The following is a 13435-nucleotide window of genomic DNA, read 5'->3' as shown; positions in this document are numbered from 1 at the left end:
GGCTGAATGTGAAGAGATTCCAGTAGGTTTAAGTAGGAGGTGTGGTTTTCCACACTCATGTTAGGGGGATCTGTAGCTAGCAATGATATGATAGGGAGTTACACCTATGGTTAGTTGGGTGTGGAGCAGCTCAAGTGAGTTATGCTGTTGTACCAGTCTAGTGGTCTACTTGTCCTTTATGAACAATGAGTAATCTTCTCCCTTTGTTTCATCCTGAGTTGAGGGAGGCTGAAACGTATGAAAGGCATTCTAGCCTTTGATAGCCAGGGTGCTGTCCATAGTTCTGAACCATGTTTCCATGACTGCACACGTATTAATTCTCTAGCATGAGGAGTGCTTCCAGAGAGTGCATTTTTTTTATTTAAATTCCTAGCACTGAGCAGCAGTACATTTAGGTAGTCTTGCTGGATTTTTGTTATGTTGGAGGGTTTAACAACCTGGCACAGCTAGGCACTGTGAGGATAGATAAAGTTTTTGCCAATATGAGGAAGCCAAGTGGTGACGAGTGCAAACCATTTCTGACATAGCATCATGGTTTGTCGATCATGTCACCCCAGGCTGACAGATATTGGATCTCCTTTTTGTGACACCAGAAACTAAGCCAATTGTTGAAGTCAGTCATTTTTTGTTGTTAGTGTGGCACCATCATTGGTGAAGATAGGATGCTATTCAAGGCTAGATTCATACCCGCCTAGGACACACATTCAAGGACCTCCATCATGTTTTCTTCACATAGTCCATCTTAAGTCATTTATGCCCACATAGACGATGACCTTGTCATACTGCTACTTGAGGTTTAAAGACCTAAGTGCCTGCATGATCTGGTGGACTCTGGCCCCAGAAAGAGAGCTCACTGTGATTTTCTCCTTGTTTATCCTGGTAAGGGGGCATCATTATGCCTTACAATGGAAACCCTTGTAACCAGAAAGTTAAGTTGTGTTACTTGTTGCCTTATGGGCTTGGAAGCAGGGCGACCATGATTTTCAGAGTCATGTGTTGTGTGAGGAGCTGTCTTTTTTGAGTGTACATGGGGCCAGTGAGAGATGCTTTTAGGAGGTCTTGGAGGTTTAGGTAAATTTCATGTGAGTACCTTCACATATGTGGGTGTATGTGTTTGTTCCTTCGTGTTGATAGTGAGTTGGATATAACACTGACAACTAGGTTTGAATTTTTTGTGTATGCATGTGAGAGCTTTGTCTCCAATGATGTGTATCTACATCTCCCACATACATGTCAGTGAACATGAGGCAGTTACTACACTACATCAGGATGCACATATCCATCAGGCCACAGACAGAGATGACGGAGAAGCACCTATCCATTATACCAGATCCATAGTAGAAGGGAAGGAGCAGAATGAGTCACTTAAAGGTCTTTTTGAAAGTGTTTAGTAGTATACTCTAGGGTGACCTGCAATGGCACTGCCCTCTGCTAAAACCGGAAGCTCTGTGAGCAGCTATGAACAGTGGGTAACTAAGGAGAGCATTTTCTATAGAGGATTTTAAACTGGAGAGGTTTGCATATATACAGGGCACATGTAACCACTTTTGTGCATCTTTTATACCAGCAGAATGGCAGACCATTATACAGTTAAGCCTTCAGGACAATCAGATAAACACACAGTAAGCCTTCCACCAGCAGTTCCCAACTCAAACAAGGTGAATCAGCCCTCTATTCCCACCAGAGTACAGAATAAAATACTCATAATGTAAAATTAACTGGTTTTGAGCTGAAGTGCAGTAATAAATTCTTTACAACAAAACGTAGAACTCCAGCAGTATCAGGAATCTGGGAAGTAAGTTCACTAACCCTGAGAAATTTTGCAAATACAGAAAAATGTGCTCAAACATAAGAAAACTTCTATAAACATAGGATGAAAGACTTTTACACAGTTAAATACAACCAAGTAAAAAGAAAAAAAATCTTGTAAAATGACAAAGGCCAGTACTGAAAAAAAGTAGTCACTTCTCAAAATCAAACAGAGTTTCAATAAAATCACTTATTTAGTGCTTCAGAAAACAAAAATCACTTCTCTAGCACTTCCGCAAACAATACCTTCCAGGAGACCAAAGTATAAGCTCCTTCCAGGAGAACAAAGTATAAGCACAAGTACCTAGTATATGTATCTTATATACTTTTATACCAGCAGGATGGAAGACTTTTATACTGTTAAGCCATCAGGCCAATCAGATAAGCACACAGTAAGCCTACCACCAGCATTTCCCAACTTGGATGGTTTGAATCAGTACTCTGCTCCCTCTAGACTGGAGAATAAAACCCTCTTAATGTAAAACAAACTGGTTTTGAGCTCAAGTGCGGTAATAAATGCTTTGCAACAAAGAGCAGAACTTCTGCATTATCAGGAATCCTTGGCAGTCCTGAGAAATGTTCCCAAATACAGGAAAAGGTATGCAAATGTAGGAAAACAACTACAAACACAGAAGAAATTTGCAAAACTTAGAAATATTTTAGAAAACTTAGGAGAACATCTGCAAACTCGGAACAGTTTTTGTAGTATCTGAGGAGGTCAAGAAATACCAGGATACTGTTAAAATTACCTAAGAGCCATTCAGTAACAGAGATTGCATTTCTTTTTATCACGTGCAAGCTGAAAAGCAGAGATAAATTAAAAAAAATCAGTAAATACAGCACAGAACTGATAAATAGCACTGAGACTGTTAGAGCAAGTTTGGAACAAAAAACTTATATCAGCTTTGTTGAGTCACAGATGGCTTTAGATGCAGTCCAGGCATCTTGCAGCCACAGACAATCAAGCCAGATGCAGGGAAGCTGTATTAGCACCTCCTACTCATATTATCTTCCTATTTACTGCTTCAGCCACTTCCTGTATATAGTGATTGAACCAGTTGGTTGTACTTTCACTGAGTTTCTAGTGTCTGTCTTTCTCTGCTGCTCTTGCATATGGAGCTTGTAGCATTTCTAAGAAGGACAGTCATTTCTTGTGTTGTTGTGAATCTCCTAAGGTTTGGTGCTCTTGCCTTTCCACCTCATATGCCTGATCATTCAGGATCCAACCATACTTTCCTGATTGTTTCTAAAAATACTTGATTTGTTTTGAGTTTTAGACCTCTCACAGTCTACACAGAAACTGAATTCTTCATCTGTCTGTTCTTTCTCCTGCTAACACATATGTAAACTCCTCCCAAGTATAAAGACCCGGAGCCTATGCCTCTGAGGAAGTCCCTCGGAAGAGACTGTGCAAGAGGGAGCACATAGACTCCCCTGAGTCTGTCATGTCAGATACTGATCTGGATGATCCAGAAACGTTCCCACGGTCCCTTCTGAGGATGTCTCGTTTGCTGACATCCTTGAGATCCTGAAACAGAGGGGTGGCTGAAAGCCCACCAACACTTCAGAGGATGAATCGATATACCTGGAGGCTTTTGGGTCTCCCCCTTCTACCTCCTGGGTGACTCCCCCTTATGACCAATTCCTTAATGTTATATGGACTTTCTGATACAGTCGAGTCTGTTCCACGGAGGCCCAATAAATTTATCGCTGCCACCACTGAGAAGGAGTTCCTAACAAAGGGCATCCCTGTAGATGCAATGGTGGTGGCAGCGGCCACTAAGAAGGAGTTATTGGAAACCTCCTCATCTGTTCATCTTCCCAATAAAGAATCATGGACTATGGACAGATATAGAAAGCATATGTTTTCTTCTGCAGCTTTTACTCTACAGTCGCTGAATTACCTGACCCACTTTACGAGGCTTCAAAGGGATCTCCTCAAAGAGCTAGGAATTACCCTTCAGGGTACTATAGCTTCGGGGAACATGGACAATGTTTCCTCACAGCTTTCCACCCTGAACTCAATTGTCAACTCTTTCATGAGACTGATTTCATATGCAGCTGATGGAGCGAGCAAGGCAGCAGTGACAGGAATTTCCCTAAGGAGACATTCCTGGATGCATCTTTGCAACTTTGCTGAACCCTTCAGGTCTTCCTTCACCAATGCCCCCTTTGATGGTTCTTCACTTTTTGGACCAAAGGTGAAAGAAACATTGACCAGGTGCGAGCAGAAAGGAAAAACCTTGTCTGCCATTGGAGTCCATTTTTCCGCCCCATCCAGACCTTATCCCAAAGGTCTGAAAGGTGGTAAAATGTGGTTCTGCAAGTACCAAAGAGATTTTTCTGACGCCCATAGTGACACTTCCCCCAGGGGCAGAGAGGGAGGTAATAATAGAAGACGCCGACCTTGCGGCAGAAGGGGTCTGCAGAATCAAGACGACAGAGATACGTCCTCTGGCAGGCCCTTCCAGCACTCCTGAAAGGAGGCCCATCTGCTCTTCTCTGGAGGCAGTTGGGGACTCTTGTCTCTGTTCCCAAACGCCTGGCTGGAAATCACTCAAGACAAATGGGTACAGTCAATTATATCCAGAGGTTATTACATTCCCTTTTCTACTCCTCCCCCTGTAAATCAGTCCATCCCAGATGCCCCACCCAGCAGAGAGACGAAACAACTGCAGAAATACACAAGTTGCTAGAAAAAGGTCATCCAAGAGGTCCCCACAGACCAAATTGGATCCAGAACTTACTCAAGGTTCTTTTTAGTTCCAAAAAAGACAGGGGTCTGGAGACCTATTCTGGATGTCAGCAGACTGAACAAATCTGTAAATAAATAAAAGTTCCGGATGGTGACACTGCAGTCTATATTCTCCTTTCTCTGAAAATATGATTGGATGTGATTGATAGATCTCCAAGATGCATACTACCATATAAAAATGGACAGGTTATCCAGGAGACACTTGTGCTTTCAGCTGGGAGCCAGTCATTACCAATTTTGTCCCCTGCCCTTTGGTCTCACTACAGCCCCCAGAGTATTCACCAAATACATGGCAATGGTTACGGCTCACTTGAGATGTTGGGGATTCCATATGTTTCCATACCTATATGATTGGCTCCTGACCGCCACCACCAAGCATCTACTACTGCAAGCGAGGGATGAAACAATACTTCTTTGCACCAGGCTAGGCATTACAATAAACTTCAAAAAGTCTGCCTTGCCGCCTTCACAGCATATTACTTTCTTAGGGCAGAAGTGGATTCAACAGAAATGGTGGCAAAACTTACCCCAGAGAAAATTCAGTCCCTTCACCATCAAATCAGGCTCTTGATATCAAAGAAAAGGGTTCAAGCGAGGTATGTATTACAGGTTCTGGGCAGCATGGCAGCTGCAATTCTTCTAGTTCCTCTAGCACGGCTGCTCATGAGAGTTCTACAGTGGTTACTCTTTGCCCAATGGTCCATGCAGGAGATTCCTCTATCGCACCAGATAATCATTATGGAATCATGCAAGAAGGATCATCTCTGGTAGCTACAAATGGAACAGTTGTACTTAGGCCATCCGTTTATATTTCCAGAACTGGCAGCAGTACTGACCACAGACGCTTCCCAGATTGGGTGGGGGGGCATTATCTGGGGAAGACTGTCCAAGGCTTATGGCAAGAACACTTGAGCCACTTGCGCATCAATGTCCTAGAGATGAGAGCAGTGCTGTATGTGTTGCAGGCATTTCAGGACTGTCTTCCGATAGGAATAGTTGCAGTTAAAGCAAACAACATGTCAGTAGTGTGGTACATCAACAAACAGGGAGGAACCAAATCATATTCCCTATGTCGAGTAGCACTACAGGTGTGGCAATGGCCTGTCACTTCTCAGTGGTTTCTGATAGCAATGCATATCCCGGGCAAATTCAATGTGATAGCGGACAAACTCAGCAGAGCAATTCTGTTGCCTCACTAGTGGTCCCTAAAACTAGAAATTGCAGAAGAGCTCTTCCAGAGATGGGGCCAGCCTTGCTGTGACCTTTTTGCCACCTCCATGAATGCCAAATGCAACAGCTACTTTTCCCTCATTCCCCCTCTGGGGAAGTCCCCAAGGGATGCGGTTGTTCACAATTGACCCCCGGGACTTCTCTATGCCTTTCCCCCTTCCCCTTAATACCCAAAGTACTTTTGAAAGTCAGCACATTGAAAAGCACTATGATACCCATTGCACCTTACTGGCCTCGACAAATTTGGTTTTCCTTTCTCTGGGCCCATTTTCTGGAGGAACCATGGATTCTGGACCCAGTTCCAAACCTTTTAACCCACTCATCGGGAACATTCCATCCATCCATCCAGCCAGACCCTCAAGTTGACAGCATGACTGCTCCAATTCCCCATTTCGCCAGGTGTTACGATTTTTCCCTGGCAGTTAAACATATCTTGGTTTCTTCTCACAAACTGTCTATGAGGAAAAAGTATTCAAGTAAATGGAAAAGATTTTCCTACTGGGCTGTTAAGCACAACATAGAACTTTTTACAGTTCCTATCACCGGAGTTCTAGAGTTTATCTCCAAACTTTTTGATGAAGGGGCAGGAGCAGCTACCATCAGGTACAATTAGCAGCCATTTCTAATTTTCATACTGGTGAGCTAGGAATGCCTATGATATCCCACAGGTTATGTAAGGCCTTTTTGAAAGGAACCTTCTTACCCAGACCCCCAATCAGAGAACCTCCAGCCCCTTGGGACCTAAATTTAGTTTTTTCTGTCTTAGTGTTGCCACCCTTTGAACCTGTATCATCATGTGATATAAAGTTTTTGTCATGGAAAACCCTTTTCTTAGTAGCTATTACCTCCATCAGACGAGTGTCGGAACTCCAAGCACTCTCTATACGCCCTCCTTATATAGTTTTTCACAAAGACAGAGTATCCCTAAGAACTAATGCCTCTTTCTTACTGAAAGTTTGTTCTGAAAACAATCTGAATCAATCTATTGAACTACCAGTGTTCTTTCCCAACTATAGTGACAAGGCAGAATACAGATTGCATCAAGTAGATGTACACAGACAGCTACACTTTTATTTGCATAGGACCAAAGATTTCAGAAAGTCTGACCAAATTTTTGTGTCCTTTTCAGACAAAAGGAAATAATTGCCAGTTTCTAAAGTAAGCTTGGCTAAATGGCTTACAGACTGCATTTTCTTCTCATACAGTAATTATAACAGACGATTACCAGGCAAAGTGAAGGGCCACTCCACAAGAGCGATCTGAACGTTCTCTGCTTTCCAGACTAGACTTCTTATGCACTCTATTTGTGCAGTTGCCACATTGGTGAGGCCTCATACCTTTATTACTCATTACAAAGTAGATGTGGCTTCCCGGAACAGGTCTTCCTTTGGTTCCACTGTATTGAAGAGCTTGTTTTCGTGAGCCACCCTAGGATAAAGGTGCTAGGGATGCTGTCCCAACCAGCAAGAATTAAGATGAGATAGGACAACATAACATTAAGAAGTTATGTACTCACCATAACATTCCATGTTTGTTGTCCATCTCGCCTATATTCTTGCGTCCCACACACCTTCCCCCTCCTTTGTTCCTGGAGGACCAGGCGGACTATCTTATATATATATATTTTTATATATATGCATATAGTTATATTGGTTTTGGAATCTCTGATTTCCTCCTTCTACAGTTAAACAAGCTGTTATTATGAACAGGTAGAATTACTACTACTGCTTTCTCTTGCAAACAAGATCTGGGTAACTTACCCGGCGCATCATGGGATAGGAGGTTAGCCTCGAGACAGTGGAAGCTCTCGAGCTTTTTGTATTAGGCCGAGTCGGAACTGATGCTCAGTTCCAAACCCAACCAGCAAGAATACAGGCAAGATGGACACCAAACATTGAACGTTATGCTGAGTACATAACTTATTATTATTTAATCAGTTTGTTCTTCATACATCACACATTCTGCTGTGCAGAGGCATAGCTATGGCAGGATAAAGGGAGTAGCCATCCTAGACATAAGATGTCAGGTGACTCGATCTTCATTACCAACATTCAGTTTTTTAATCCTGGTAATGTATTTGCAGAAATGCTTTAGTACTCCATGTGTGGTTTAGTGTATTATCAGCATTCAGCAATAAATGCCAATAATGCATTTTCAGTAAGGGCTGAAGTGCCTTGCATTCCTTATTAACTGCAGCAAGCCATGTTTACAGTTGTGGCAAGTGGTTTGATGCAGTTTAAACTTAGAGACAGTTCTTTTTAAATCACAACTTAAAGTTGAACAGGGAGCCATAGAGAAGAAAGTCTCTGGGTATCAGAAGGCCCAACTGTATCATTTATGTTCTGTCACCATCATATGCGTTACAGTATATTCGAATGCAATTCCATGCTCAGTGTAATTGGTGTTTTGTTAGGTCCATTGTAAGGGTAAGTAATTGCAGTGGGTGCCAGTCATTAGTTTGATATACAAGTGATAAACACTGCAATGTCAAATCACTAATGTCTGATTCTTGGGTTTTTCATTAAATGTTTCAGACTGCAGTTCCAATAATTTCTGCTTTCCTAGAAATACAGCAGTCTCAGAGTTAGTATTGTCAAATGTGATTCTTTTTTGACAGTTTACCCTTTTGTAATTGCACTTATGAATATTGAAGAGTAAAGAGTTGCATCTAAGTCATGGACCTATTTACAGCAGAATATTCATTAGTTAAGAAAAAATGGATTTAACAGTAATGAATCCTTCATATGTCAAATCAAAACAGAGATACTGCTGAATTCCAAAAGCAATATTAAGTAGTGATATCAATTTCTGTGGCAATTTTGCTTATAAATGTCATGATACCATGCATCATTGCATAGCATCTTTAAAAAGGACAGTAAATAAACAAAAGGTACAGACTGAATATGGATATTTCTTTGTTCTTTTTTGCCTTATAAAATTATTAGTTCTCTTTCATCTTCTACTAACGGTTTGTATCTTAGATTCTTCACTTTGTCAGTCACATATTCTGATGTCCTCAGCATGTAAAACACAGTTTTTGGATATCTAAATACATGACATTTGCACTAATACTTCATCTGTATCTTATTTTCCCTTATGTGTATAGTATGAAAATAACATTTATTGGCTCACTTATAGCAAAAACTTTCAGGGTATGCGGGTTAGCCAAGTCACATTCAGAGAGATTACTGTGAGCTGCCAAATAGTGATTGTGTATACAGATATGTAAACATTTTCAAAAAAGGCATTGAACTGTTCAGGCCTAGAAGTTTGGGTTTTGAATTGTATCATCTCCAAAAAAATGTATGAATGTGACCAGCGTACTTTCATTTTATACATTTTAACCAAGCAGGCCTTCTGAGATAAGTTATCCCTCAGTTTAAAAAAAAGTGTGATTCTGATGAAGGTTACTTTTATTTTTTTCAGTGCACTTTAACCAAGTATGGCTTGGTCTTTGTTATGAAGTAGCCTGTTAGCACAGTGAAGACACTCACTAGATTTTGTACAGAACACAGTAAGTGATAGATGGATTCAAATCCTGGTTGCTATATACTGTATGCAGTTTACTTTGCTTAGCCAGTAATATTCTAATTAAATTGTACTGTCAGACTGTATCTGAGAGGAAGCTTTGTTTTTCATCTTCCTAGAATGAGCAAGTTCCTTTTTCCATTTCTGCAAAAAAAATATTTTGCAAGATTAACATTTGTAATAAACATGGCTTTTTTCTGTACATTTTTAGGTCAATTATCCAGCTGTTTCAACTTAAATTTATTGCATACTGTCATATTTAAATACAAATAAGTGACATTTATTGAACATAAATGCTGCATCCATTTTTCATATTTTGCAGTGTGTCATCACAAATGAAATATGGCATATTAATACATATTTCAGGAAAATAAGACTACAATTTCTTTCTCATTTTCACTGAAAACTACTTCTAAATTTTCTACAGGGGAGTACAGCTGATTGAGAGAGAAGAGGAGGTGTGTATTTTCTATGAAAAAGTGAATATTCAAGAAACAGTGGTAAGAAATGGAGACATAGAGATGCAGTCCTTAGATGAAGAGATCCGGTTCCTAAAAATGCAGCTTCTGGAGGAAAGGAGACAGACAGAACTGATTCACAAAAATCTGCCAAACAAAAAAGCACTAGAATCAATTCTGGTTACATTACAGATACAGGTGGGATTTATTTTTCTACAGAAAATTATTTTTAGAGCAGAGCAGAATACAAACATGTGTCCCTGAAAACAAGGGCAGACATTTAACTGGTAAACTGAAGGAGAGCAGTTGAGCTGCTCACAAAACCATCAGCTCATGTGTTGTGCACTTGAGGTATTGTTACAGGGCCTAGAAATTCCTGAAAACATCATGTGCTGTTGTATAAATTTCATTTTATAATTTTTTATCTGTCATACTAGGGTCTTGGTAGTGACAAATCTATGACATCACTCTAAAACCAAGGTTACTGAGACATTCTTTCTAGAATGCTAGCAATTTGTACATGTTTAATAGTAGGGTAGTGTGCAACTAGAAGACAAATCATAATGCCATATGTTTGGAACTGGGAAGTGGTATCAAACCAACTGAAACTTAGGGATTTTAAAATTCCATTATTCATATGCAATATTCTATTATTTGTTTTTCATATTCACCAGTACTATTTCCATCATCATGTTAAGTATATAAAACCTAAGAATAAAATGTTACAGAAATATGAATTACTGGTGTTTCATCTGTCATTCCTGGTTTCAGGAATATTCAGCCAGAGATTTAGATACCAGACTAAAACAGATTTACAGAGGATTAAATAAATAATCCAGAAAAGTTAAATGTAACTATTTTCAAGAGCCAGTAAAAGATCACTGACTTTATAAGCCACTTGCCATGTAAACCTGAAGAACACTGCTGGCACAAGAATAAAAAAATAAATAAATAAGTGTCCTGATATTGACCATTATAAACTATGAGTTACAGTAAACAATACCCCAGTTTTAGAATGTATGTAAAATGACTGGACATTTATGTGCAAGTGATATTTTATCCAGAGCAAGTGATCTGATGTCAGTTTTCATTCTGTCCTCAACTAATGTTTGGATCTGATCCATCGGATCCAGTTCAGCCGCTGCAAAAGCTCGTGGCAGCCTTGCACTCTTGAGATTCTCCTTTTCCCATAATGCACCGATCCCAAGTACCTCAGATCTTGTTTGCCTCTTTGAGAGAAAAAATTTGGTGACTGCTACTCTCAAGTTAAGTGACTTTTTTCTTTGTCAAAATTACTATTTTCTGGACTAAATTTATTAAAATCTTAGATCTACTTACTCTCCCTTGCCTATCGCTTCCTTTTATCACAGGTTCTTCTTCATTAACTTTTTTTCTCCTTTTCTCTTCTCCCATACATTCCATACTCTTGAATAATATAGTTAGTATTTTCTTTCCACAGTTGCTATAGCCTTTATAGTACCATTGCTGATGTTTTCTTTATTTAAAAAAAAACTTTTCTCTTTTTTAGTTTTTGGCTAAGTTCTTGCATAGTATCAGCCTTACTAGTTTAATATTGGTGTTATGGCTGAGAAAGAAAAAGGCCCTGTGGGGTTCAAAAAATGCCTCAGGTGTGGGCACAAAATTCCATTTTTAGATACTCACACATTATGTGTATATTGCTTAGGACCCCTGCACTTACAAGAAGACTGTGCCATCTGTCATGGGTACATAAAGGAAAAATAAATTGCTTCTTAAAGGGTTGCTTCCTTTTTCTTTTGAAGAGGCTTTATCTGGAGCTTCATTACCTGCTACATCAAAAAAAGTCTGAATCGCCTTTTCCAAGCCCTTCCACTTCTTCCTCAAGGCCTCTATTGGATCTGACTCCTCCAATGGATCATAAGAAAAGAAAATTAAAAATGTTGGATCAGACTTCATTTTCTGATCCAAAGCAAAAAAGAAAAGAACTATTAGATCTGACCTCAGCATTGGATCTGAAACATAAAAAGATAGAGTTATCAGATCTGTCTGCCTTGGAGCCAATGAAAAAAATTGTCCAGTCCACGTACTTCATCAAGCTTAATCTTACCAAGGACCAAATATTCCCCTTCTGCAGACCCTGCCCCCTCCAGGGTACCTTTACCCTTTTTGGAAAGACCCAAGACTCCATCTACAGTTTGCACGCATTCTTCTAGGAGTCTTATGGAGGAAGATGTAGAGATTGGTGAGAAGAATTCTCTTGGCACAGAGCCTGACAAGTGTCCCTTTGTCTCCTAACCTTTTGGGTCAGGAAGTCTGAACTCCCACTACCCCCCCCCTTGCCAGTTAATCCTCTGACTCCTACCATGTGCTCAGAGTCTTTGGATCTGGGCTGTCTGGCTCAGGCTGCCTTGGATCCAAGGATATCCTTATCCTCAGATACGAGGCTTGCTCTGAGCACTTCGGTTCAGTCATATCCATAGAGATCACAGAGGTGAGGCTACCCTGTCGGATCCAAGGTGTTGGTGTCAACTCCAAAGTTTTTATAGCCATCTCTGCACCTTGGGGCCTTGGCACAGGTTAGTTTGGCTCTGATTTCTGCCTAGGGGGGATTGTCCTCGGAGCAGGTTGAGACTACAGTCCAAAAGCTTGCCTTTTCAGATCTGGGGTTCTATCCCTCTCTGGTGAAGTCTGCCTTTGAGGTTATGGAGAGATCCTTGTCTGCCTTGGCTATACAGATGGCTTCTACCCCCTTGGAGCCTCAGTTTACAGCCTTGCCCTCTCTACAGTTGGAGTCTCACCTCTGTTCTCCACAGGGGCAACTGGTACCACAAACCCTGGCATCCCAACAAGGTGTCCTGACGTCTTCTGATTCCTCCCCAGAGCATCCCACTGAGGAGGTCCCCAAGAAGAAGATGTGCAGGAGGAAACACTTGGATTCCCCAAAGGAATCTATCACAGAAGATACACAATTTGATGAAGGTGAAGAGTCTCCATGGTCACCTCCTGATGATGACTCATTTGGAGACATCCTTGAAATCCTGAAACAGAGAGGTGGCTAGAAGCCCAGCAGCCCTTCGTCCAATGAGTCAGTATTGCTGGAGGCATTCGGTACTGGCCTGTCTACCTCCTGGGTTACTCCACCTGCCAACAAGCTCATTGAGTTGATCTCACAGTGGGCATGGAAGAATGCCGACACCATTGAACCAATACCTCAGAGACCTGACAAAATTATGACAGCTCCAGAGGACAAGCAGTTTTGGGCAAAAGGGGTGCTAGTTGATGCCATGGTTGTGGCAGTGGCCACTAAGAAAGAACTTGCTGAGGAGAGTCTCATTCTTCTTCCCCAAACAAGAAGTCTCAGGTGATGGACAGATTTCAGAAGCATGTGTGTGCTTCATCGACCATCACCTTCAGGTCACTGAACTATCTGGCATATTTCACCAGGTTGCCGAAAGACCTGATTCAGGAACTTTCTGACACCTTCTCAGGATCTATTTCTGAAGATGTACAAGCATCTGTGACTTGGCTACCTTGCAATCAATTTCCAGTTCTTCCATGAGACTCATTTCGCATGTAGCCAAAGGAACTTCAAGGGCAGTGGGTTCAGGTGTTTCCATAAGAAGACATGCCAGGGTGCACTTATGTGATTTTGCAGAACCCTTCAAGTCTTCATTCA

The 13435-nt window shown here is 41.0% G+C and overlaps 1 protein-coding gene across 1 annotated transcript in view; it reads left to right on the top strand.

Moving 5' to 3' along the window:
• The window catches only part of CCDC146 (coiled-coil domain containing 146), a 4019163-nt gene that overhangs the window by 3108464 nt on the left and 897264 nt on the right, over window positions 1-13435 (top strand). The window contains exon 15 of the mRNA XM_044088498.1: window positions 9750-9978. Coding sequence (XP_043944433.1) covers window positions 9750-9978 — 229 coding nt within the window. The remainder of the gene's footprint in view (window positions 1-9749; window positions 9979-13435) is intronic.

This window comes from Protopterus annectens, chromosome 11.part0 (assembly GCF_019279795.1).
Source record: "Protopterus annectens isolate FY-2018-M chromosome 11.part0, PAN1.0, whole genome shotgun sequence".
In the NCBI taxonomy this organism is placed as follows: Eukaryota; Metazoa; Chordata; order Ceratodontiformes; family Protopteridae; genus Protopterus; species Protopterus annectens.
This window is presented reverse-complemented; position numbering and strand designations above follow the sequence as displayed.